We start from the raw sequence: 27,316 nt of genomic DNA on the forward strand, positions 1-27,316 counted from the left end.
TTTGGCAATGCTGCAGTTCGTATATGTAACAATACCACATTTGGGAAATTTGACTGAGTAGAACATGGGAAATGCTCCATAATGCTACCCCTACCCCTTAATATAGCAACTCAAACATCATTAATATGTAACTTACATAAGTGTCTATAGCAAAAATAATGGTAACCAATTGGAGACTGCTTGCTATTTGGTGATGTTCTAGAGGGTCCAAACAAACTACCCAAAGTGTTTAATATTATACTAAAATGCAGAAAACCTTAGACGAGCGCGTATTGTAAGGATACATCGCGTATTTACTGCGTTGCACGCACTTGTCTCTGATTGGCTGCTGAGGCGATCTGTTGTTGCCGAGTGGAAATTTATGAATGAACTGTGCGCCGTACGCGTTGTTAGCGCCGAATTTGCAACATCACGGTAGTCGCGCTCGTAAAAGGTTTTCTGCATTTTAGTATAGTGAGGATGGCATCTGAAAGCCTACTTTTCCCATATTGTTTCTACTGATTTTTCTATACAGTAAGAAATAGTAAAAAAGTAGGGATTTTGTGAAAATCTACTGTCTTAGTGAATCATGCTTCAATCTTACTGATGTTTCAGCCTAATACTAGTATGTAGCCAAGTAAAATTCTATGAGAGTTCCAAGTCGATCCGAGAAAAAAAGGGTTTTTCGCTCCACCCTAATAGGCATACATCGTACAATTTTGATAGCAAAATTGTGGCAAGCCATCAGGTGAACAAGGTTGGTGGTAGGAATGGGACTTCTCGGATCGAGTCCTGTACACTATTCTCAGTATGTCAAGCTGCCATTCACGATAGAGGGGTCAGATAACTGAATCCATCAGATTGTGAGCCAGGCATGACCTCCAGTTAGTAAAACCTACTTCAGAATTTGAAGTCCTAATTTCATAATATCAGGTTTGCTGATCAATGCTGGCGAGCCTTCACTGAAGAGTGGCTCATGGAGCAATATCAATCAGAAGACTTCCAGTTTGTTGATATACAAGGTTTCAAGAAAAAATGGAGACGGATGACCATATTCAAGATTAAGATAGACAGAATTTAGCTAGAACTCTAAAGTCCATTTCAAGTACCTCATACCGATTTGGAACTCCTAATTTCAATATCTTAACGAGATAAACATGAGCTTTCACCTGATACCAAAATCTGCATTTTGATGGGGTAAAGTGGGGGATGAGGCTGTCAATCGAGTTACCCACAAAATTGGATCAATTTCAGTATTAAACACTTTTTCAAATGGGATCCGGTTTCAGAAAGGAAGCAGAAGTGCAAGGGAAACATTCTTTCCGTTAGCAATGTTTTCTGGTGGACTATGCCTAGCATTTACTACAATCTATTCCCATATAGAGGTTGTGCATGAAATTATTGATTGGCTCCAAACAAAGGATTTGAACCGGTGTCCTTCACCGTAATCATGGCGCACTGCAGTCCATTCAATCATATCTTGTCATCAACCTATTTTATCGTATTACATTTGAGTAGTCCGCCATATTTACGGTATGATACGTCACATGCACAACCTCTGTAACGGAGTGTTTGCCCGTGTTTGCAGGTTACATCTTCTGTGCTGTTATGTCTCATTTTTTGCTGTGTTGGAAACGACCAGGGCAAAAATGGTTTTGCATCAATTGCACAGCCTGAATTGCAGTCTGCTGAATTGCACATCATTTGACAATGTCGCCCTCTATAGTTCGTATAATACAAATGAATGGTTTATAATAATCAGTGGCGGCGCTAGGGGAAAATGCCCCAGACAGATTTTGCCACCACCCCCTACAAAGTAACCAAATTTTGCGGCACCCCTCGAAATTCACTTCCCCCCTGAAAAAAATAAAATCTGGTGCCGCCACTGATTATCATCTGGCATTCATATAAAAAAGCAACAAAGTACTAAAGCAACTTCAATACACAGATTCAAGATGACAATACAATATATTTATTTAAAACTCTGTTTATTCATTTCTTGACATGGACAATTTTAGTTTGCTTATTTGGACAATACTACTAATGTTAATTTGACCAATTTAACCAATTTATTTAAATTAATTAAAATTGCATTCTGAAATGCCTCCAATATATTTGTAATTTCAACAACCGACAAGTGATGTAAACAAAAATATTTAAACTATTCAACATTGACGGAAAATCAGATTTACATAATGCCTGTATGTAGCACATTATAGCACAAAAATACAAATACGAACAAGTTGAACTTAAAGGGCCCTTTAAAGCCATGTGCGATTTGAATAAAGAAAAAATTCCTATTTAGGGCACACTGTTTTACTGCTGCTTTCAGAAATTTCACCAATCACAACAAATATCGTAAACAAATCAGTTCCGAGTTTGATTGACAGGTAACATACAGACGCAAACTAGTCTTTATCTCTACCTCCATTTATAGCACATCCTTTACATCAGGTTTATTGGCCGCATGGCCAAATAATCTGGAGGCACCCTATTTTGCCTAAAAAGAGCAACATGCCAAAAATTGTGGAGTTGGGACTCTTCTTAGTCCAAACTGCTTTCTAACTGTATATATATTACAGAAAGGCACTCATTTCTTATACTGTTAAAATATAACTTATTAGTTCTAAATCCCAGGATGCTTTTGCATTTTAGGCACTACATATTATTTTTACAATAAATAATTCCACCGATTTCAGATTTTGCGCTTCAAGGTAAATTGAAAAGAGCATTTGTTTATTTCCCCAGCATTCATTGTTTTCCCCATAATGCAACATTTTCACATCTAAGCATGCTAACCTTTGGTTCAGCAGAAGATGGTAGTGACGTGTGTATTTTGCTGTGTGCAGTATTGAATCATACATGTCAAGTTAATCACAAAGAGCATTGCTTTTTTTTCATATAAAATGTTTTAACAATGTTTTCATGGCCTTTATAAAACCTGACTTTTAAATGTTATTAAAATGTTTTGACCAAAACCAAAACATGTTTATAATGTTTAAAAAAAATAAATATATACTAATAGGTAATGCACTGCATCATAGGAATGGACAAATGGTCAATTGAGGATACCCTGTTCCTGCATTGCTATATTATGCTAGCTTTAATAAAGAATGCTGGGAAATAGCTAAATTACTAAGTGTATGCATGCCCAGGGTAAGTGCAAAGCTGTTACATAAAGTGCATATGACTATAATGATAATATAATCTTGTAGATATCATACAAATAATACAATCACATAAAATAAACAAATAAAATCATTTCAAAACCAAATGGAGAATCTGTACTTGGTACATCACTTTAAATGTCATACTACCTACAATCAACTAAAAAACTCCTTGGCACACATGCTCATAGTTTGCACACAGGATAACCCCATAAGAACTACCTGCCGATTGGCCAAAAAGATGTTTTCATTATCAATTGGACCAATCAGCAACATTGTTAGAATAATTTCACCACACAAAAAATTGGGGTGAATTATTTGCAAAGCTCCATTCTGATTGGTGATTAAAGTGAAGATATCACTTAATTGACCAATCAGAGGCAATGTTAGATCGGCAGGTAGTACTCAGGGGGTTAAAAAACATCCATGAGAAGTCCATCACATGATAACTCCCTCTCCCACCATCCAACGTTGGAGCAAACATGTAGCACATTTCAAAAATTTAAGCATTTGTCTATAACATTGAATATACAGGGTGCAGGGAGGATGAACTATGTAAGCATTCCTGCAGTTTTGCACTTGATTGTAGTCTAAATGTCTGTGCCTATTGTTCTGTATACATATTGAACACAGAAAATGTGTCATGTATGTGACATTTTGTCACATAATTAATTGGCACATATGCACAATATTGATAGTATGGCATATGTTATTTGTGGTCAAAAATATTCAGTACTTCTCAGTAACGTTGACACAGGATAGAGATTTTTGATTCAAAACATGAAATAGGCTGCAACTTAACATAACTATGCTAGGCTATAAAGTATGATACATTTAAACCAGCTCATGTGTCACTTTTGTTGTTATATAACAAAAACAAAAAAGCAGCCACCTTTATTAAGTGTAGGGGTGAGTGCCTGACTATGCACATCTGAGCTGTCCTGTCTCATGTAAGGAAATACAAAATGTAAGACATATCGTCAGCCTGCTACGCTAATTGCCTACAATGTAAGTCATTTTTACATGTTTCTCATTTGCAATTTTGATTTTCTGAGTAATAAACCCATAATTAATCAAATTTCCAGCCGCATTCTTCATTAACTTGTGGAACACATCGAAAGAGATGTATTCCACAAGTTAATGAAAAATGCGGCTGGAAATTTGATTAATTATGGGTTTATTACTCAGAAAATCAAAATTACAAATGAGAAACATGTAAAAATTACTTAGGCAATTAGCGTAGCAGGCTGGCTGACAATATCTTGTAGAAAGAAAGCATCAAACATGACCTCTAACCCTGCCATGCTCTCACACCCAGACCCAGGGGAAGGATACTCAAGTTTGGTTTGGGTAGGGATGTGCCTTCACAAATCTCAAAGTGGACCCATATTTATACTAATTTTTTCAAGATAATTGGACCCATTTTTATACCCCAGGTCCAGATTTTGGACCAAATCTAACACATGTGCTAAAGGCGAAATATGTGGTATTTTTTCCAAAATAATATTGGAAACAATTGACCATTTTATACCAAAATTACCGCCGTCGTATTCCATAGTGGCGATAGTGGGCCGCGAATAAACAACTTTTCGAGAAAATCGGGTTTGAAGAAATGCCAATTTAAAATCGAGTTGTGTAAATCAGACATTCATTATATTTTGTAAATGATGTGAAATTTCTGTAGTAAACTAAATAGATTTTATTGTTATATAGTTTTCAAAAGAAATAAATACATACTATTGCTGGCAAACTGAAAATAAAACTATACGTCACTATGGAAAACGAAAAAAACGCAATACCCTAACCTAACGTTAACCGTGACGCCACCTCGGTCGCCGTGTAATCCCTATATGCGTTACTTTTTCGTTAAGTATTCCATAGTGGCGATAGGTCCGATACGCGTACGCCACTATGACATACGATGTTTTTCATTTTGCCGATATTTCATAATTATAAATGTGTATAAAAAGTGGCGTATGGTCGATACGCCACTATGGAATACTGAAAATGTCACTTTGTAACTATATCGCCACATTTAATTAATTAATTACTAATTAATTAGCTAATTATGACTGATGAGACTTAGAAAAATGAAAGAGAACATAATTAAAAACATATGTGCCAATTTTCAAAAAAATGACCAAAAATCACTATACGCCACTATGGAATACAGCCGACGAATTGTTATACCAGAAGCCTGAAAATAAGACCATATTTGGATCACACCTCTGTACAGTAATTTATACCATGTACACCCCATCATTTTGGACAAATGAGCTGGCTCCTGCCAGGAGCAACACACATGCCTTTGACAGAAACTACATCATGTTTATAGCTGTTGAAACAGTTTCATTAACTCACAAGTGGGTCAAATTCATAAATAGGTCATAGCAACACTATTTACTCTATAAACCACTACAAGGTTATTGACCCTTGGTTCTTATGGGTACTTATATTGGACTACTCCAGTTGAAATCCCTACACCCCCATGTGGAAGACATGACCATCATCTCCAACACAGGGGGTGTATAGATTTCAAATGGAGCCGCCCATTCAGGTAACCCCATTTGAAATTCATACTCCTTGTGTGGAAGATTAAGGTCATGTCTTACATAAGGGGTGTATGGATTTCAACTGGAGTGACCCATTTAAATGACAGGTGAAACCTAATATCTAGCTAAGGCCTAAAAAAAAATGTTTGATTGGCGTAACCCGACCGACCCTAAAAACAGGCCCGACCCTTGACTTTTTTTCTTATTTTTTTGCAAAAATGAATCAAAAAATCAAAAAAAGATTACAATTTTAAAAAAAGATGAAAAAATTCGAGATTTTCAGCTTAAAATGCGTGTAAATTTTATTTTATTTTTTAATTGCTGACCGACCTACCCTAATTTTTTTTTCATGTTACGCCAATCAAACCATTTTTTTAGGCCTAAGGCGTGGTCCAGAACACAATTTTTTTACACTATTTTCTCATCAATACATACTGGGAATGTGGATAATAACCAAATAATTGTGGGTGATTTGATCAACAGAAATTAGAATACAAACATTTTAGCTCACATTTTCACATATCCACAAGGAGATGTTTTATAAAGCATGCCATAAAAATATAGAATATAATTTACCTATATATTTTTTTTCTTCCAATTTTTGCATAAAATATGTCATTACCAGTCAAACAATTTCAATACAATTAATACCTTGAAATTTATAACTACACTGATTCCAACTACAAAACAAAAGAAATTTAAAAACAACAACTACATAAAATGAAACTGTTTATGACTGGCTCAATAGCTAGTGGCGTAACTTGAGGATGAGTTTGTTTTGAAGAAAAATGTAATAGAGGTTATCCGTGTTCTTTAAGTTGCATTTCCTATCAGCGACTGCTATACCTTGTTTAGGACTTTCAAAAGAAGTACCTGTATATGCAACCATGACTGCTTCAAAATAGCCTGCCAACGCCATGCAGGCAACCCCGAGGTCGTACATTGAATTGGTTTGAATGAGGAATACTACGGGAATCAGTGCCTTTTCAACAACTCCTCCTATACCTTTGTACAGGAGCCAACCGTTGTTAATCCGTGATGAATCCACACTTTACTGTAGCGCATACGCGAACGCGAGCGAGACTACGCGGTACGCGAGAGCGCGTAACTTTGTCATGCCTGGAACCTTTGTGCGTATGCAAGCTTACAGTATTTTTCAGGTAGCGGCTAAACTTTGCCGTTTTATTCTGTAGTTTTATTGCTGATAGTGATATTAACAGAGAAATCATCGAAGTTTTTGTAAGACTTAGTGACAATGATTAACTGACATTTCCTCGTAAAATAATCGTGAATTATACGATCTTTAGCTTCTTTTCGTTGTTGAAAGGGATTCAATCATGTTTCACCCTTGTTCATTACCGTATAACAAGTCGCGTCCGGCCCGGCTGCGTGGACTACTTCGCCTTAGCTGCCCTCGCCAAGTAAACCACGCAGACGACGCGCCGCATCGCTGTTAAACGGTGATGAACAACGGTGAAACATGATTGAATCTAATTGTTAGACGTTAAACATGAGTGGATAACCTCTATATGGGCTATTAAATTTGAAATCCATACACCTATGGAAGACATGGCAATAATCTCCCACATAGGGGGTGTATATTTCAAATGGAGTCACCCATTCAGGTTCATGAAACACATATTAAGACATGCATTTCATCATAGGAAAATCCCCAGGAACAGGAATTTGACATCAACAGGGCTCGAAATAGGAGGGCCCTCGGCCCCCGAAAATCAGCAAGGGCCCACAAAAGACACATCTGGTGGGCCCAAATGGCCCGCAAAATTTGTGCCAATTTGCTCACTTTTTTGTGGGGTTCATAGGTTAAAACCAATGGCCCAAATTCAGGCCCACAAATTTTGTGAGGGCCCTCAAACATGTAAGATCAAGGGCCCAAATGGCCCTCAGAAATTCTGGCTTATTTTGAGGCCTGAACATCAAGAAATGCGTTTAAGTTTGTACTCTTCTCTACCTTATTACTTATTCAAATTGGAAGCAATACCAAACACTGTTGGTAATGCATTTTACCAACCCCAATTGGTGGTGAATTATCAGACTCCTCTTGGTTCCAGGCTTTTTACAAAACAGACCTAAAAGTATACGATGTATTGTTGGTCGAAGCAGCAACAAAAAAATGTAGTTCACAGCATCTTGCGAATGGTATTGGTAGTGAGCTTTAGCAAAAATTGATTGCTCAATTCATTGCGAGCGTGTAGAAGAATTCAAATATCACAGATATACTTTTGTAGGTCCTGTGGTTCTTGAGTTATGTTGTAAAGAGTGCTGAAACAACAACACTTTTGTAAAATGTACATAACTCATTAACAACAATAAATTAAGCAAGTTTGCAAAGTATACGATTTGTAGAATGAACTTTTGCAAAACATCAAGGTGTTAATTTTCACTAATATATTGATATAGATAATGAAAATTGATTTTTAGGTTGCTTCGACCAACATTACCTCGTCTACCCTTAAGACATGCGTTTCATCATAGGAAAATCCCCAGGAACAAGAATTTGACATCAAGAAATGCGTTTAAGTTTGTACTCTTCTCTACCTTATTACATATTCAAATTGGAAGCAATACCAAACACTGTTGGTAATGCATTTTACCAACCCCAATTGGTGGTTGTGAATTATCAGACTCCTCCTGGTTCCAGGCTTTTTACAAAACAGACCTAAAAGTATACGATGTATTGTTGGTCGAAGCAGCAACAAAAAAATGTAGTTCACAGCATCTTGCGAATGGTATTGGTAGTGAGCTTTAGCAAAAATTACATTGCTCAATTCATTGCGAGCGTGTAGAAGAATTCAAATATCAGATATACTTTTGTAGGTCCTGTGGTTCTTGAGTTATGTTGTAAAGAGTGCTGAAACAACAACACTTTTGTAAAACGTACATAACTCATTAACAACAATAAATTAAGCAACTTTTCAAAGTATATGATTTGTAGAATGAACTTTTGCAAAACACCAAAGTGTTATTTTTCAATAATATATTGATTCAGATAATGAAAATTGATTTTTTGGCTGTTTCGACCAACAATAAATACCTCGTATACCCTTAATGAAAACTGCTGAAAATGCTCAAAAAAGTTTTAAAAACAACGTGAAAATGAAGGTAAAATAGCTCAAATTTGGATGAAAAGAAAAAGAAAACGGGGAAGTTTGAGCAAAAAACAAACTGAAATCTGCTTAAGTTTCCGATCTGGTGCTAGGCTACTTTTACCCCAGATTTACATGTATTGCCACCTGATTTGTACAAAAAAAATTTGCAGCATGAAATAATTTTTGTTTAAGTTCTTGCTCTTTTAACAGGTTACAAAATATTTGGTGTCAATTAATTATTTCAGTTACCGAGGCACAAGTATATTCATATTTTTATCATTCGAAGAGTATGTAATAACCTTTACGCCACTACTATTGATGACAGCCATGATTAGGCCATTGAGGACGATACTGCATACGCTATTATTTTCGAGAGGGTATAATTTTCACGCCTACTCATGGAAAGGCAAAAATAACCACATGCGAAAATATATTTATGTAATTAAGAGTCGCATTATAGTTGATATAGATTCCGCTAAGCAAACAACTCCCACAATTTTCTGAAATTTTAAAATTGTGAAAACATTTTGCGCTCGAAAATAGCAGTGTATACCGTATTTGACAGAAACAATCTGTAGCTATGACTGAGACATCTCTGATGATGCAACAAGGAAGACAAGACACACACTCAAGGGCTCTTTTATGAAAATGTGTCAATAAATTCTGATTACTTGATAATCATTTCTCATTCAACAGTAATGAAGCAGACTGCCTGTTCATCAAAAGTAGCAAGGCATTTTGTCTGTATTGTTTTGTACAGGATCCAAAATTGAGCACACTTCTGCAATGTCATCTTGAATGGAAACATAATATAAGACTTTCTCACAGTCTTAGTCCAAGTATTATTGCTATCAAATTGGAATTTTATCATGTTGCATATACAGAGTTGCTCAGTCAAAGCTGAACACAAACAAGTCAGTGGCATACATTCCCATGACAACTTGGTACTTGGAGACAACAAAAAATGAACGTTTCATTCTTGTTAAAGGAGCCTCACATACCTAGTTCCACATGCATAGCCTAGAAGGCTATATCCAATCATTTTGTTTTCTTCTGTTTTGAAAAGAAAAGTTGGGCTTTTTACTACAAACAGGCATTTTCTCCACACTCTTCTAATAAAGTACATCTTTTCCACTGTAGTAAATTGCTTATCGAATATATCACCCTGTTCCTAATAGTAACCCTGCTCCTGAAAATATCACTTTTGTTCTTTTAGATCATGTTAAGTTTTTAGGACCAATATAGAATCCGATGCTTTATATTATTGCTGCACCACAGCATAACAATGTTGCAGCCAAATCATTGCTGCACTTGGTGCAACATCAAAATGCATGAAAACACTATATATAGTGGCCCTAAATGTGCTATTTACTCACTAATAATAATATTCTACAGGAACGATGTCTTCTAATGAAGGGAACATTTCTTACAAGCCTTGGTACTAAACCAAAAAGCTAGATTCATTTTAAATGTCATGCTAAGGTAGTATTAACTTCAAGCATGCTCCATCTGACCTCTCTCAAAATATCAAAGCTGGAAGCTAGTAGTATGCAATTTTTTTAGTTTAATAGCTCCCTTTTGATTAATGTATTGCTCATGGGCATTTATTAGGAATAATGTATGCCAGGTAGGGTAATGTATGCCACTGATAATCAAAAAAGTATCAACTCCTGCTACTGTTAATGACAATGTTCGTTAATATCCACTACTATCGCTTTCTTCCATCCGAATATGAGGTATCCAGCTCCGGCCCCAAGTACTACACAGATGCACAGCCAACCGTTGTATGTCATGAAGATTAACATAAGAAAATAACTTACTGTGACTTGGATAATGTGTAAGAAGGTTTGTACCAGATGACCCCAGCTCATAAATTTGGTTCTAGAAAGACAGTGAAACAAAGAAACAAAATGTATGATTAGGTGGATTATAAATTGAATTTACAGTTTCAATTTAAATATTTTTCTCTCCTTAGTGTATCAATTTTATGTATTGGATCATTTTACACAAGCATATGAAAGTATTGTTTTAAAGGGCTGTGCAATAATTATGAGCCCCGGGGCTCAAAACGGCTCGCCAAAAATCGCTGCCCCCCCCCTCTTGGCCCGCCAAAAATCGCTTGCCCCCTCTTGGCCTGCCAAAAATTCTTTGCCCCCCTTGAACATGCCAAATTTTTGGGATCCCATATTCCAAACTTTAAATGATCTGTATGTATGTTATGCAGCGTTGTGTTTTCAGGAAATGTGCATATTTAAAGCGTTTCCGTACCGCTTTTCCTAAGCCTTTTAGAGCGTTTTATTAAAAGGCTCCCGTGAATCGTGCAAAAATCGCTTGCCCCCCTCTCGGCTTGCCAAAAATTGCTTGCCCCTTTTGGCTCGCCAAAATTTCTTGCCCCCCCAATTTTACCCTCCCCAGGGCTCATAATTATTGCACAGCCCCTAACAGTTTCAACATAGCAAAGTTCCAGAATTGATTATTTCCAAACTCACAACTACTGGATGACTATACAGTAAGCCAAAAAATTAAGGTACCAGTTATGTTCACCTCCTGTATATCCTAAACAAAGACAGATATGTCAAAATTGGAACCACCAGCCAATGTCTGTATCTTTTAGCTCGAAGTTAAGACCTCATTCGTTGAAATTGTTCAAGAAATAAAGACACAGCGATCCCATAACCCAAGGAAGATACCAATTTAAAAGTTGCAGTTTGCTGCATTAAATACCTTATTGATTTGTACACAAAACGTTCGTGAACATGGTGAACAAGAGAACTAGCGCTGCGCTTCCATTGATTAGCACGTTAAAACTAGCGTCATGCTTTCATTGATTAGAACACAAAAGTGCAACTTCTGATTTTGTTTCTTTATTAGATTTTAGATCACCGTTTCTTTAATTCTCAATCAATTTCAACAAATAAGGTCTTAAATCAGAGCTAAAGAGTACAGGTATTGGCTGCTTGTTTTAATTTTGACATATTTGTCTTTATTTAGGATATACAGGGGTGAACAAAACTGGTACCTTAATTCTTTGGCTTACTGTATAAGAACATTCACTTATTTACATATATGTTGCATAGTTCCTTTAAAACAAGAGTCCTGTACAGGTGTATCAAAATAAAGTATACCGTTCGAAAAATAGCACTAGATTAAAAAAAGTATGAGGTCAAAATATTTCCTTGATAGCTGAATCAACATCTTGTCCTCCCACAACTGTAAAATCACTGGTGTGTGACCATTAATAAGGACGCAGTAGCTTTATTTGTAATCTGAGTGAAAATGCAGTTGAGCGAAGTCAATTAAAATCTAAGCATGAAAATCACATGTTTAACCACTTTCTTTACAGTAATGAACAGTCTTAGTCTTCCACATGGCCACCAGGATATGGCCACCATTCCTGTGTATGCAGATATCAGCTCTCCTCAACATGGCATTCACACCAGTCTGATGAGAGGTATGTCCTGCCTGGGTATGTCAAATTGTACAATTATGTATCTATGGACTTCTGACAACCTTTGTTTTTAGATCAGGCCTTCTCAACTAGTTTATTTCAAGTACCAACTGGAAATTTTAGGGTCATGAAGTGCCAACATGTTTATTAAGGGAGGACTTTCCGAGGCGAGGGAGCGTGTGCGCGACCGAAGGGTGGGGTCCAGGGCCCACATTCCGGACACCTGGGTCCAGAAATGAAGCCCCAGCTGAGGTCCAGGGATTATAAGGTTTTTTAAAGGCTCAGATTTGGTATTTTTCACCCCTATTTTGTTCAAGATTCAGGAAAAAATTATTATAATTACTGTGCGCCACTTTGTTCGACTGACTCCAAGCACCACAAGTGGCACAGGCGCCACCAGTTGAGAAGGCCTGTTTTAGATAGCCCCACAAGAAGAAATCCAGAGGTTTAAGATCATGAGATCTAAGGGGGCATTCCACTTGGTGCTTCAAATCAATCACACAATTGCTAAACAATTCTGCAAGGTGTTCTGTCAATTAGTGTAAGGAAAGTGGTGACACTGTAATTTACATGTTATTTTTATTGACTTCGAGCAACTGCATTTTTACACAGCTTACAAAAATAGCCTTATCGACTATGGTGCGAGAGGTTGCAGGTTCGAACCCTGGCGGTGCCTAGTACGCTCTTGTGGAAAAATTGAGTTAGCTTGAAATTCCCTGGACAAGGAACTTACTGCTAATTGTCTCGTTGTAACCCGTCGTAAACTCGGGAGCTGATCCTGGTTGCGAAGGTTATTTATGGAATTCTAGGGTATGCGCTCTTGAAGCAGTAAAGTCCTGAAATGCTGTTAAATGGTTTGTGGAATGATGTGGGCTGTAGTGGTCAGCGACAACCTGTAAAGTGTGCTGAGGCTTGTGGATTAACGTCTAGGCATTGTGCCTGTGCGTAGCGCACTATAAATCACTGCGCTTTTTCTTTTTTTTTTATTAATGGTCACACTCCAGTGATTTTACAGTTGTGGGAGGACGAAATGTTGATTCAACTATCAACTGAAGTATTTTGACCAAATACCTCATACTTTTTACTCTAGTGGCATTTTTCAAACTGTATACTTTATTTTGATACACCCTGTACATTAACCAAGTGATAACAAAAAGTCAGTAGTTCAGCTCCAAATCACAGCTTGATGGAGCTTCTCAGAAGACTGATAACCTTCTAACCTTCTAACATAGTAAAAACAATCCTTTATCACAATATTATCACTTATAGCTCAGTGAGACAAACACTTGACAGAAATTGAACTAGGATCCACAACATGCTCATCTATCAGGGCACAGTTCTTTAACCTCAATACATTTCGTCGGTCGCAACACATAGTGGCGTACGTGAAGGACAAAATATGTTTCCGAGCAAACCGTTTTTGAAGGATATGCTACTAGTAATGGGGTCTATACTTCTCCACTGTTATCTCTCAGTGGCCAGATTCCATTTGAAATTGAAGTTTAAGGTTCAAACTATTAAACTGTGTCTTTAATAGTTAACAAGGAATAACTGTTATAGGATAATAGTTAGCTCTAAAGCTATACACCACTATGTGAAACGGAAAATTTGGAAAATCACTCTAAGCCACTATGTGTTGCCGGCAGTGTTCGATTTACCTGGATTAGCGTAGCAAAATGCTACTCACAATTTTGGAATTGCTACTCAAATCTGAAAGTGAGTAGCAGTTTTTGCTACACAAAAAAATATACGAAAATCGATCCCTGGCCACTGCATTTGTCTACGAACTTGCAAGAAGGGAGAAAAAAGATGATAGATACAATTATGGCAGGAATTCCCCTGAAAGTAGAAATGTTTTGGCAATGGAAAAAGGTATACAAAAAAATCCACAAAATATGGTGAAAGTAATTGCTACTCACAAGTTTGGAATTGCTACTCAAATCTGAAAGTGAGTAGCAGTTTTTGCTACACAAAAAATTGATGAAAATCGAACGCGACCGACGATTTGCACATTCACTGAATGACCTTTGAAAATTTGGGTACAAAAACTCATACTCTGCAACTTGAGGTCAAATGTTGCATTATGATTGTTTTATTGAGGTTATTGAACTATGTCATTAGGATGAGGCCATTGTGGTTCATAGTGTTTGCTCACATTGGGTTATTCCATTTAAAATCCACACTCCCCCTGTGCAAAATTGTGGAAATATCTTCCACAGAGGGAGTATGTTTTTCAAATGTAATTGGTCAGGGTTAATCATTTTGAAACCCACACACTCCCCCTGTTTTATGGCTTCACAACTAGAATGAGTATTTCAAATGGAAGTTATTCAATAGACTATTCTCCCGGGGGGGGGGGGCACTCCAACTTTGGAGGTGACGCGTATGTAGGGCTGTTAAGACCCCCTTTTTCAGCATCGGTATCACCCAAAGACCCCATATTTTTTACGAACACATGTTCTGTCACCCGAAGACCCCTTATTTTTTCATTTGATCTGTCACCCAAAGACCCTTACTTGTTCAATTTTAACAGCAACTTTCATTTATCACTTATTTTGATAAAACAAAGAAATTTGAAGCCATTTAGAACTAGAAATTTGATTTTCGAGGTTTCTGTTGTGCTGTTTTGGCTCTCACCCAAAGATTCCATTTAAAAAAAAGTCATGTTCACACCCAATGACCCGATATTTTTTACATTTTGCTCTCACCGAATGCCAAAAATCATGCTCTCACCCAATGACCCCATATTTTTTACATTTTGCTCTCACCGAATGCCCCTTAGTGCGAAAGTGCCAGCCCTACACCTATATCCATTTCAAATTGTAGTGCCCCCCGAGACTATTCTATTCTTAACTCATACTCTCTCTCTGTGGAAGACTTTAGCTAAATCTTCCACAGGGGTAGCGTGGATTTTGAATGGAATAGGCCTGAATAGTCCATTTTTTTATATTCATATATAGGATTCACAATACTGGTCTGTGATTTTAATATGTTGTATTTTGGTGTATCGACACCTCATCGTTCACCCTTGAGGATTTCGTTGGTGAATCTCTCACTGGTGTTACTCTTTATGTCTTTTATTTGATTGCTTACAGCTGGCCCGTTATTTTATGCATAGTTAATATTGATTTAATTTCAATTTTCAATTTAAATTCATATTTTTGTAAATTGATTAAGTTTGGTAGTTTATTATTGTGAAAACAGTATTTATGAATCTGTGATTCAAAATGCGCTACATAAATGCTGTTTTATTATTATTATTACTACTATAAGTACTTTTTGTGAAATTCTCTAAAAGTTAGTTTTCTGGTTGACATGATTTAATTAAACACAATTTAAAATCCCTTTGTGAAAATCTCTGTCATGCACAATCGTTTCCTCTATAATTCCTCTACTAATTCTGTTCACTATCGGATTTCCCTCAAATTTTATTATTCTACTTTTCATAATATTTATGTTTCAAATGGCTGTTGATGTCTATTTAAAAACTATTATCACTTATAATGTACAATGTTAAATTTGAAAAATAAAACTGCTAGAAACAAACCAAGAAAATAGACTAATTTGAAAACATCTGTGACAATTATTTAAGATGTGTTCTCCAATTCCATTCCTTATCTGGATTCACTTCAGATCCACCCTACTTGACATTGTTTATACTTCAAATGGCTTTTGAATCTTTTCAGACATTCCACAAGAACAAATCTCTGGGTTTATCATAACAAGCAGCAGGCATTTCAACTATCCAGGAAACAATTTTGAGCTATTGATATACAAATCACAGCAGAGTTCAGGCGGCGAGTGGCATGATGGTCGGAGAGAGCCGGCAAAACTGCTCGGCCGTATGGCATTTTCCATATACTCGGTTAGTTTTGTGGGTTTCATTTTCAAACCCCAACGGTTTTAGCTTGTATTTATATTATTTATTAACATAGGCATATTTGTCTGTGCTATTTCAAGCGTTTTATAATGTCAAAATAATCCCATTCAATTACGCGGTTGACGATGGAAATTTACTGAATTTAGAGAATACACAGCGCATACCACCTGGTTGAGTTTAAGCTGTAATGGGTGCTCTAAATTCCTGGTGCAACAAGGTTTTTTGGCAAGTATCCATTTTAATAGTTAAACACCTGATTCCTGTGACATTTCCTTTCTAATTTAGTTGTTGATATAAGACACGGTATAAGAATGGCATAGTATTTCCTCCATTCCTTAATGACAGATTTAAGTTCCATATTATTCATAAACTAGGTCTACTTGTGCACTTGAAGACTTTCTAATGTAGCTGATAAAGGCCCATTCAGTGATTTGCTTATCCGGACGATAGATAAAATCATCAAGATTTTTGCACCTGGTTTGTTGAAAGCTGCATATTAAAAACAAAATACAAAATTTTAAATCTGTAATTTTTCTACTTAAATTAGCTACATGCATTTGAATGGGGCTTCAATTTTGTCAATACCAATGTTTTCCTCATTTTTTTTGCCAAAATTTTTCATTTCAAAAACACTTAGGCCTACTGACAATCTTAATCCCTTATCCTTCACTTTATAAACAATTTTTTCACATTGTCGTTGGAATCACTAAATAGGCTTTATAAGACACAGTAAGGGAGGACAGCTTTTATGGTCTACTTAGCTCAGCAATGCTTTGCTGTCTTCGATAATGGTTCATGTACGCCAGAGCATTCGATAGGAACAAGCGAACAGTATACGAGTTTGCTGATATCTATCAGAGGGTTCAGCAGAGCAGCAGGATTATAAACATGGTCGATGGTAAAACCATAATCAATTTCATAACGACCCACTCATCAACTACTCAAGTGGTCATTAAATAAGCATGTCTGGGGTCATGTCTGCGGTCAATAGAAAGTCAATAATGTGTGTAAGTTTATGTTTACATAAAGTGGTGTAATTAGGTTTCAAGGGGTTGTTAATTCAAGCATGGTCGTAGAATTGATTCGATCAATATTTTGGTCAACACATGGTATCGGAGCGGAGTGTACAAATGAGCGGAGCCTGACAGAGTTTGCTACAGGTTTTTATGGGTTTGGGCTTTGATAAAAGCCAGGTACCTCTCTGATACAATGCGCTATCGAAGACAGCAAAGCATTGCTGAGCTAAGTAGACCATAAAAGCTGTCCTCCCTAAGCGTACACATTTTCCCAATTCCTTACATGACAAATTTAAGTCAATGTTTGATATTAGGCCTATTCATTAACTAGGTTAACTTGTCAAGGGTTCAGAAATGTGATGTGATCAAGCAAAATTAGTCCGATGTCGGCAATATTGATTTTCAAATTATAGTCAATAATAGTATTCAACTTTCTTTGTATTTTATTGTTTTGGGTAACACTAAAATTGCCATATCTCTGGAACTGCCAAAGACGAATCATGATGGCATTTTCAGCAAAATAAAGCTCTGTGAATGGCTCATGCAATGAAATTGAAAACTGAATTTTGATTTTGATCAACATCAGACTCTTTTAGTTCGATCGCATCACAAATAGTTCCATGTATTCCCAATTTTTGTACAAATTTGGACAAGCTGGGTTTAAGCTATTCACAGACCATTTATACATGATGTAAAGAATCAGAATGAGCTGAAAGTTGCGGAAATAAATTTTGAAATACAGCCAAAACCACTAACAATATACACATTGTCATGAACAAATGATTCAATTATGAGGTCTTTTTCAGCAAAAAATAATTCAGTAAAGTGGCGAGGTGGCCGAGAAGTCCAAGGCACTGTAATTTATCACTGCCAGGGCTAAGCCATTATCAAAAAAAAGAAAAAAGAAAAAGGATTGTGGGTTTGTGCCCACTAGGTAGCAAACTTGCACAAAAATGGTTTTTGAGTTTTCATTGAGGGTCAAAGATGAAGTGTATGTGTGTTCATTGTTTGGATTGAGACATGCAAATTCAGATTTTTCCCGAAAGACAAATTCAGAGTGTTCCCGAAGCCTCGTCCATGCCTCCTTCCGAATGTGCAGATTGATGTAGGCATGTAGTGCATTGTGCTTCACAAGTTTAAGCTGTTGGGCTTGTGCAGCTGAACAGCAATACTGGCACATTAAAGACATAACTCAAAAATTCTTTTCCCATGGAAAATGAGACACAAGTAGTTGTCAGGTTCACCTTAAACACTAGGATAGTCCGACATTTAGGGTCTGATTTTTCTTGACCCATCCTGTATCCTGTCCTACCTTGTAGGACTATGCTTTTTTTGCATATGGTCAGTTTGAACAACTAGTTTTTTTTATAGTTATACCTTTAAATAAATGTCACAGCCTTTTTCAGCTTTTTGATATTTGGTAAAATTTGGGGTTTATCCTTGGTGCAAAGATATTCACGAGTTAGACTAGTGTCAAGACTCCATTGACTGCATTGAGAAATTAAGCAGTTTACGGAATAAAACTGTACATCCTTCAAGATGTCTGCTGGGCCAATTGCATTGTTCCTTTACAGAAGGATAAACTCAATTTGGCCAAGGAACAGGTACCTTATTCATTTTGTCCACTGTATTTGGATTGCTAGTTTGAACAGTCTAAAACATGGCAATTAAGGGAGTACTACACCCCTCGATAAATTTGTGTCTATTTTTGCATTTTTTTTCAAAAACTAATAACACTGTGGTAACAAAAGTTATATATATTATAGGGGCAAGGAATCCAATTACTACACTGGAATTTCAGTGACCCAAGACAAGCAGTTCGTTATTTATGATAAGAAAAGAGGTACTGTAAAATGTACCTCCTTTCCTATCATATATACTGAACCGCTTGTCTTGAGTCACTGAAATTTCAGTGTAGTAATTGGATTCCTTGCCCCAATAATATACATATGCAATACATATGCAAAAATAGTCACGAATTTACCACAGGGGTGTAGTACCCCCTTAAGTCGATAAAGAGCTTACTCATTTTACTTGATTTTCTCACATACCAAAACCAATTGGCAAATTGTTGTTGGGCAGGAAAAACCTCCTATAATTTGGTTTACCTCAAGTTTGGTAGTGACGTCAATGCTACTTCACGGTTGCGCCACAAGCGTGTCAACAAACCGCCCATGTACGCGTGTGTGTACACTCAGTGCGTTTAACTTTATGCGCGCGATTTGATACTGCGGCGAGCGAAATACGCACATACGTCACTACCAAACTTGAGATGAACCAAATTATATGTACTTGTGGCCCTTGAATAAAACTGCCAAGAAGTTACATAGGAGGCTTTGCTCTAAACATGTTCAGGGGCCAATGATACATGGGAGGATTTTCCTGCCCAACGACAAAATATAAATGACATGATACAAAGAGGATGAATTGGATGACAATATAAATAAATTTGACGTTGACATATGCCCAATTGAAGCATTAAATTATTTTGCAATTAATTGTCTTTAGCATGGAAATTGTCACATCTCAAAGCTTTCATGTGTCACTTGAAATGAATGTCCGTGTGTTGGCTTGATAGACAGTAATTACTGGGCACTGTGTGTTTTGAGGTCATTGCATGAAATCGGAGGACTGCTTTAGACCAAGGAAAGGGAGCGGGAGTTCCTGAATACTCAGGCCCAACACACACCTCAATGATTTGATCATAAAATAAATTGGGCAAAATTAATATTGTCAATTTTGTTTTAAAAATATTGTTTAAATGACTTTGAAAATGTACCTTCCGTTCACCGTTTTAATTCGCATTTAATATGCAAGGCAAGCATGCGGGCTTACTTGCGATGATTACACACACACTTAAATGCATGTTCAGAAACGATATGCAAATGCGACTCATTTATGCATAAGATTGGAACAATTACGCACTTTGCGGTCAAATGTGGGATGTAAATGAACTGCATTAGCATCCGCATGTTTACAAATGATAAAACATGATTGGATCACATGCATCGCATAATTATATTCATGAGGTTATGAATGCTTACTACAAAAGCCATAATGTATGAACCTTTTAATGCTCATGTTTTAAAAATGCAAAATATCAGCCATTGTTGCACACTATTATATGGACCCCATGAGTGACAAACCAATGTGGTTGAATCAACAGTGTAACAAATGAAGCTCCCGTTCTCATATCCTTGAATACAGCATGACGTCATAATTAAGTTTTATAGTAATTGCAATTAGTGTTTGAAATAAAGAGGTGTCCAACAGCCGGCAACTTTAGGCTTACAGCCCACCTGGCTGGGAACTTTTCAAAGATTTGAAATGTACGAAAATGTACGAAAATTTACTTTTGTCTTTGTTTTCTATGAAGCGATGTGTGTCAACTTAGCTTTGACAAACTTGGGACTGCAAATTTTGAGTTAGAAACATAACATGTTTATGTTACCAATACCAGCCTGACTGGCGCAAAACTTTTTGAGGTGTATTTCAAACACTGGTCACAACTGATGACTACATGATATTGTCACATTGTCTGCATATGATGCAGGATCTGAGGAGCTGAAATAAGCAGCAAGTGGATGGTATGATGGTGAAATGAATCTTCAACATGGTGCTTCTAGATACTGATCTGTCATATATAGCCCCCCGGATGATTCCCCCGATGTAGTTCAGTATCTAAAAGCCCTCATGTGTATCATACAAGTCCACCACTTACTCTCCTGCTTCATGCGTTTCTGTCAGCATGGTTTGACTTCCTTTGTTAGGGACAGGTATGGTGTGAGATCTGACATGGACGGCGCTGCGTCTCAGTAGGATCTCACGCATCACCTTCAATCCTTCATAGAACATGGCAACCAAGAAGACCCCAATACATGCACCAATCAACCCTGAAGAAGGAAATGACAAAAGTGCAAAACTATACATCACTATCTACTTGTGTTTTGATACCCTTACGTTGAAATTAAGATGGCCACTGTCGAGCATGCGTAATCAAGATGGCTGCCATCACCATAGTGATATCAAGATGGCTGCCATCACCGTGGTGATATCAAGATGACTGCCATCACCGTGGTGATATCAAGATATGGCAGTCATCACCATGGTGAAATCAAGATGGCTGCCCTCACCAATCAACAAGAAAGCTGCAATCAACATTGTCTGGATCTTCACCTGCAGAAATAAAACATACTCATGATATGCATAGGGGAGACTTACTGTCCAGCACCGTGTGTTTCAGTCAACATAGTTTCACTTTCTTTGGACATCTGCATACTATGGAAGCGCACATTGACTGCTGATCTTCGAAGTAGGGTTTCTCTTAAAACTTTGAGACCCTCGTATAACATGGCTAAGAAGAATACTGCTATACATGACCCTGCCAAACCTGAAAAGATAAATGATCCAGTATGTAGTTATTTGTATCGGTTCCTCTGTTTAAATGAAGATATATATTGGGAGATGTTGTTTAGAACCAAACAAACAAAAATCTAGAAACATTGATCCTGGTTTGTTTATATTAACCATAAATGGGACTTGATCAAGACCAACAAATCAAGTTTGAGATATTCTAGAAAGAAATGCTGACCTTGTCTTGTTTTCGTTGTGGTTTCCAGCCAAAAATATTAATTCATTTCTCAGGAACGGCATGTCCAAATTGTGACGGAACTGTCAACATATCGAACGCTTACTAGTGACCAACAATATTAAATGAAAAACAGGAAATTGGTTTAAAGTGAAAATGCATCTCATACCTTCTCATACAAGAAGCAAAGGTAATACATAACAGTATACATATGCAGGGTTCGGTGGCAATAACTGGCAAAAACCTGTTTTTGCCAGTTTTTGCCTGGTTTAAACTGGCAAAAATGGCAAAAACTCATTTATAGTCACTCAAATGTTAACAAGTGCACAGAAAGCTAATAAACAGTAAACATATATCTTTTAATGAATCATTCAACTTATTTTTTGTTTTTTCAAGTCCTTAAAATGAAAATATTTTGAATGTGATATACCACATTTCAGTAAATGGAAATTAATTTTTGAATGTAATAATTCGTTTTGAGATCAACAATCGCAACTTTAAATCACTTTTTTAGTTTTTGCCATTTTTGCCGGCAAAAACTGTTTTTGCTAAGCGGTTAAAACCATGGTTAAAACCATGGTTTTTTCCACCTGCGGCAAAAACCTGCGAACCCTGTACATATGGAAATGTTTTTCATATGAATGACTAAAAAAAATAATGAGTGAGGGTTGAAAGATTTTGCTAAATTAACTCATAATTCCTCGTATTATTTTTACACAGATGAAAGCTAGCACGGACAGAAATGCCTGCAACTGCTTCAACATTGCCTGAAAATGTGTGTATTTCCCTATACTTTTGTACATGAAGATCAATGCAAATTGCCTGAAATCGTGCAAATGCTGCATTTGTAGAGTAATTCTATTGATTATTATTGTCACTCATGCCGCAGGAAAATTACATGTATAATTTCCAATATTTGCCCTACTTTTTTTAATCAATAGAATCCATACATTTGGACATGGCTAATATCCCAAGCTTCCTTCATAGCTTAGTAGGTAGTCTAGAGACCTGCAGGTTCTGTCGAAGAATGAATGCATGTGGTTTCATCCTTCTTTTCTTTTCATTCTTTGCCCAAGTTTTAATAAGATGGAATAATTTTCATTCAGCTTAAGGGATGGATGGGGTATGAACGTTTGGACAGTATTTATTGTGGGACATTAGAGCACATCAGACATATCAAATTGCATTCTGAATACGAAGAATGTCCTTCCAATATCAAATAATTTGAATTCGCAATGTAATACACATTTTATGGCAAATGATTAAAAATTTATAATTTTGATATTTAATAGTACTTGAAGTAAACTTTATAAATCTGATGATTTATACTTAAAGTGAATGTAGGTGGGATGAAAAGCCGACGATCAATTGAAAGTTTTGACCTTTCGTATTGAAGATATGGATTTTTTTCCCAAAACACCCAAAAAATTAGGTCTTTTGGGGAAAAAATCCATATCTTCAATATGAAAGGTCAAAATTTTCAACTGATCGTCTGCTTTTCCTCCCAGCTACATACACTTTAAGAATATATCATTAGATTTATAAAATTTACTTTGAGGACTGTTATATCAAATTTTAATAATTTGTCATAAAATTTGTATTATATCGTGAATTTCAAAAAATCAAAATTATTTAATATCATCAGGACATTCTTCGATTCAGAATGCAATTCGATATGTCTGATGTGCTCTAATGTCCCACAATATATACTGTCCAAACGTTCATACCCCAGCCCTTAACAGATGTTTAAAAACCAACTGCTTATTGTGGATAACCTTTTCATGTTGATTCCGAATATCACTTCATACTATTACTAAACAGCTTTTTAAACAGAATATTCAGCGACACGTACAGCTGCATGTTTTAATTAGTCGCCTCTCAACCCACGATCATCACCACCATAACAGCTAGATCAGTCTCATTATTAACACAATCACATTTCACATGCTATAATTGACCATATGGGAATAATTATTTTGTAGCACTACCATCTCAAACATTACAAACAATCCACTAGGACACAGTTCTATGACCCTAATATGCTTGCACATTCATAAAATGAACTTTGCATGTGGTAGGTACAAGAACTCATACTCTAGAAACCAGAGGTCAAATTTTGAGCAATGGTTTTAAAATGAGGGTTATGAACTATGGCACTGGGAGTGAGACTATAATGGCTCGTAGTGTTGGGTGATATTCAATATCTGAGGTATCGATACGGACAGGTTAATATCTGTTGATATCGAGTTACTTGGATATGATACTTTCATCAAAATTCAATATGTCTTAATAAAAAAATTTTAAAAATTTTAAATTTTGGATTTATAAAGCGCATTTTTCCAGATCTAGGAAGATTCAAAGCGCAGTAACTTCGCTTCCATGATGAATCATTACAATCAGATTGCATAACTAGGCCGGTTGCAGCCGAACCCGGCACAAACCTATCCGCACTTAGATTGTAGCATCCCCCAATTATCTGTGCAGCTCCCCGGGGGTGGGGGGGGGGGTGGGGTGGGCACTCAACTTTGGAAGTGACGGTATGTGCCTGTCAATAGGCCCCCTCTTTTGAAGTCGACTATACCCGATGACCCCCTTTTTTTAAAAGCCATACCCGATGACCCCCCTTTTTTTTAGTTTTCGGCTACCCAATGACCCCCTTTTTTTGGTTGCCGCTACCCAATGACCCCCTTTTTTCTAGAATAGCATCATCAAAATGCAACAAAAAATGCGAAACTGTCAAATGTTTTCAAAATTATGCTGAAGTTTTCAAAATTTTGCTCCATTTTTTCAAAATTTTCTACCCGATGACCCTTTTTTTTAAATCTTGTACTCGATGACCCCCTTTTTTCAAAATATTGTACCCAATGACCCCCTTTTTTATTTTGTTTGTACCCAATGACCCCCTTTTTAAAATAACGCTTTGTACCCGATAGGCCCCTACTTGTGACTCCGTAGACACATACCGTCACTTCCAAAGTTGAGTGCCCCGGTGCAGCTCCCCAAATTCCACTGGGTGAAGGAAGCTTTTGATAACAAAACAACTAATCACAGAATTTGTAAGCAGGAGGAAACCGGAGATCCTGAAGAAAACCTGCGAGAGTGAGCATGGATCTGGATAAATCAAGCGCAGGCGCATACAGTCCTTGGGCATGGCTGGGGCTTGAACCAGGGATTTCAGTGGTGCAAGGTGAGGGAACAATCGCTGCAACTCGCTCTCCCAAATTCTTTCATAACCGTCAGGCAGAACAGATAATATTTCTTAAAAACTTTTGATGGTTAACACTGGATTGGATTGTCAGTGTTAGGGATCAAACCAAAACACTGATGAAGTCACATCAATGCAACTAGTTTTGCTATGGAGAGAGGCATTTTGAAATCAATTTATACAGTTTCCTAGATAGTCTTGAGAACATTTCGTCAAAGTTTGCCCCCTTTGTAAGTTGCCTGGCACCCCCACCCAAAAAAGACCTGGTCACACCACTGAGGAGTCATTACTCTAATGAAATAATTACATTTAATTGAAGGGCTTCATCGATCTTTCAGTTCATGTTCTCATTAGTAAGCTTTAGTAACTGTATTGATATTTAAAGTGTTGAGGTGTCATATTTGCCTCTTTTTGGAACCTGTGTATCAATAGTTTAATGATTTTGTAGGCGAAGTGAGGATATTCCAATATTATGTAATTTATCATCAGGATTGATCCATTATTTCTAGGGGGTTTGGGATAGTACTTACCTCCTATAATTAAAATGACTTTGTAGGCGATTTTGTAGGCAAAGTGAGGATATTCCAATATTATGTAATTTATTATCAGGATTGATCCATTATTTCTAGGGGGTTTGGAGTAGTACTTACCTCCTATCAATAGTTAAAATGACTTTGTAGGCGATTTTGTAGGCGAAGTGAGGATATTCCAATACTATGTAATTTATTATCAGGATTGATCCATTATTTTTAGGGGGTAGTACTTACCTCCTGTTGTATTAACCTCCCATTCTTTGAATAAAATTGTGACATTAGTACTCAAGTAGAAATACATCTGCAATGAGAAAGAGAGGAAGCACATAAAACCACATTATTCTTTGTATACATAAACAGCATAGTGCTTAGGCAACACTTTGTAGTAATATACCGTATTCACTCGATAGGTAGCACATGTGCTTCCTATCGAGGGCTTTTGAAAACGTGCAAAAACGAAAAAAATGAACAGCGCCATCCATAAAAGTGACAAAAGTGTAAAGGGTTTTGAGCAAATCATCGATACACATAGCTATATACTGAACAATTAAACCTACAAATTTGTGTGTTAACTACATTAGCTCAGTTGGTAAAGCGGCAGAATTTGAATCATCTTAAGAAGAGCGAACTGAGCTGGAGTTCGAGGCTCGTTATAAACTTTTCTGTTGATTAATTTTTATTTTGGGGTTTGAGCTTTTCTTGATAAATTTAATCTTTTTTTGCTTTGTTTTTCATTTTGTTTCTTTATTGTTTCTTATTTGCTTTATTTTGTTTTGTTTTTTCTTTTCTTTTCTTTTCTTTTCCTTCTTTCTATTCATACTGGGGTCATGGGCTGTTTATTCAACAATGTAGTTGGGTATGCCCTCAATGTTAAAATGAGGTGGTCATGGTCCTCTTTGCCATACACGCTACATAAATTCCATATTTTTCAAAGGCTCTGATGATGGTTCCCTTCTATCAAATGACTATCATTGAAGACTGAGTTCATGCAGTCTATTTCAAAATACTGACTTCGCTTTACATCAAGAAGGACACAATAACTGCGACTTAAACGTGATATGGACATGCTTTTTAACCGCAAAGAAATCTTTTGCATTTTATAATTTTAACCTTATCCATTATACTTTTATGATTTTGTGCAATACGAAAAATAGCGTGTTTAGTGAGCCAGATTATGCGGTATTTATCTGGACTGCCACGCAGTCTATATTTGTTTATGTTTTACTAACCATTGCAAATCTAGACTGCGCGGTAGTTTAGCTAAATAACGAAAGATTGTCTCACTATAAACACGCCATTGTGTGTAAAAGCCGCTCCGATTCAATTGTGCCTGTTACATTGTGTGCTTTATTGAATCAGGGACCTTGTATAGAGGCCCTGCATGAAATTATCGATTGGCTCCAGACAAAGGATTTGAACCGGTGTCCTTCACCGTGAGTTATAGCGAGTGCAGTCCATTCAATCAAATGTTGTCATCAACCTATTTGATCGTAGTGCAGGGTTATGTGTGTGAGACGAACTGTCACGGTAGATTGCAATCATGCTTTTATTGAATGCATTTGAGTAGTCCGCCATATTTACGGGATGATACGTCACATGCAAGGCCTCTATATGGAGGGACTGTAAACGGCTTCCACCCATTGTACCATGCGAGTTGCAGGTTTACAAATTATCCTCAGTTGAGCAAGCATGAATAATACGTTGATCAATAGACCCTCGAATCTAAGCACAGTTACAACACAGCGCGTGGCTTATCTTGTACATTGCGAAATGAGCCTACATGTTTGCCTATAATGACAGACTCTAGAAATGCCAACATAAATCTTCAAAGAACATCA

General features: G+C 36.8%; 1 protein-coding gene and 1 long non-coding RNA gene across 2 annotated transcripts in view; both read right to left on the reverse strand.

The window, feature by feature from the left end:
* Window positions 1-1,928: 1,928 nt before the first annotated feature.
* LOC140136794 (uncharacterized) lies at window positions 1,929-4,667 on the reverse strand. Its single transcript, XR_011856763.1, has 2 exons — window positions 4,443-4,667; window positions 1,929-3,957 (listed from the first exon to the last, which is right to left on the reverse strand). It is a non-coding gene; the product is annotated as an uncharacterized lncRNA (long non-coding RNA).
* Window positions 4,668-10,443: 5,776 nt separating this feature from the next.
* Window positions 10,444-27,316, reverse strand: part of LOC140136798 (high affinity copper uptake protein 1-like) — a 59,587-nt gene continuing 42,714 nt past the window's right edge. The window contains exons 3-5 of the mRNA XM_072158398.1: window positions 25,713-25,779; window positions 21,374-21,542; window positions 10,444-10,689 (exon numbers count right to left, since the gene is read on the reverse strand). Of these exons, the coding sequence (XP_072014499.1) occupies window positions 10,488-10,689; window positions 21,374-21,542; window positions 25,713-25,779 (438 nt within the window). The 3' untranslated portion in view covers window positions 10,444-10,487. The remainder of the gene's footprint in view (window positions 10,690-21,373; window positions 21,543-25,712; window positions 25,780-27,316) is intronic.

The sequence above is a fragment of the Amphiura filiformis genome, chromosome 17 (assembly GCF_039555335.1).
Source record: "Amphiura filiformis chromosome 17, Afil_fr2py, whole genome shotgun sequence".
Classification (NCBI taxonomy): domain Eukaryota; kingdom Metazoa; phylum Echinodermata; class Ophiuroidea; order Amphilepidida; family Amphiuridae; genus Amphiura; species Amphiura filiformis.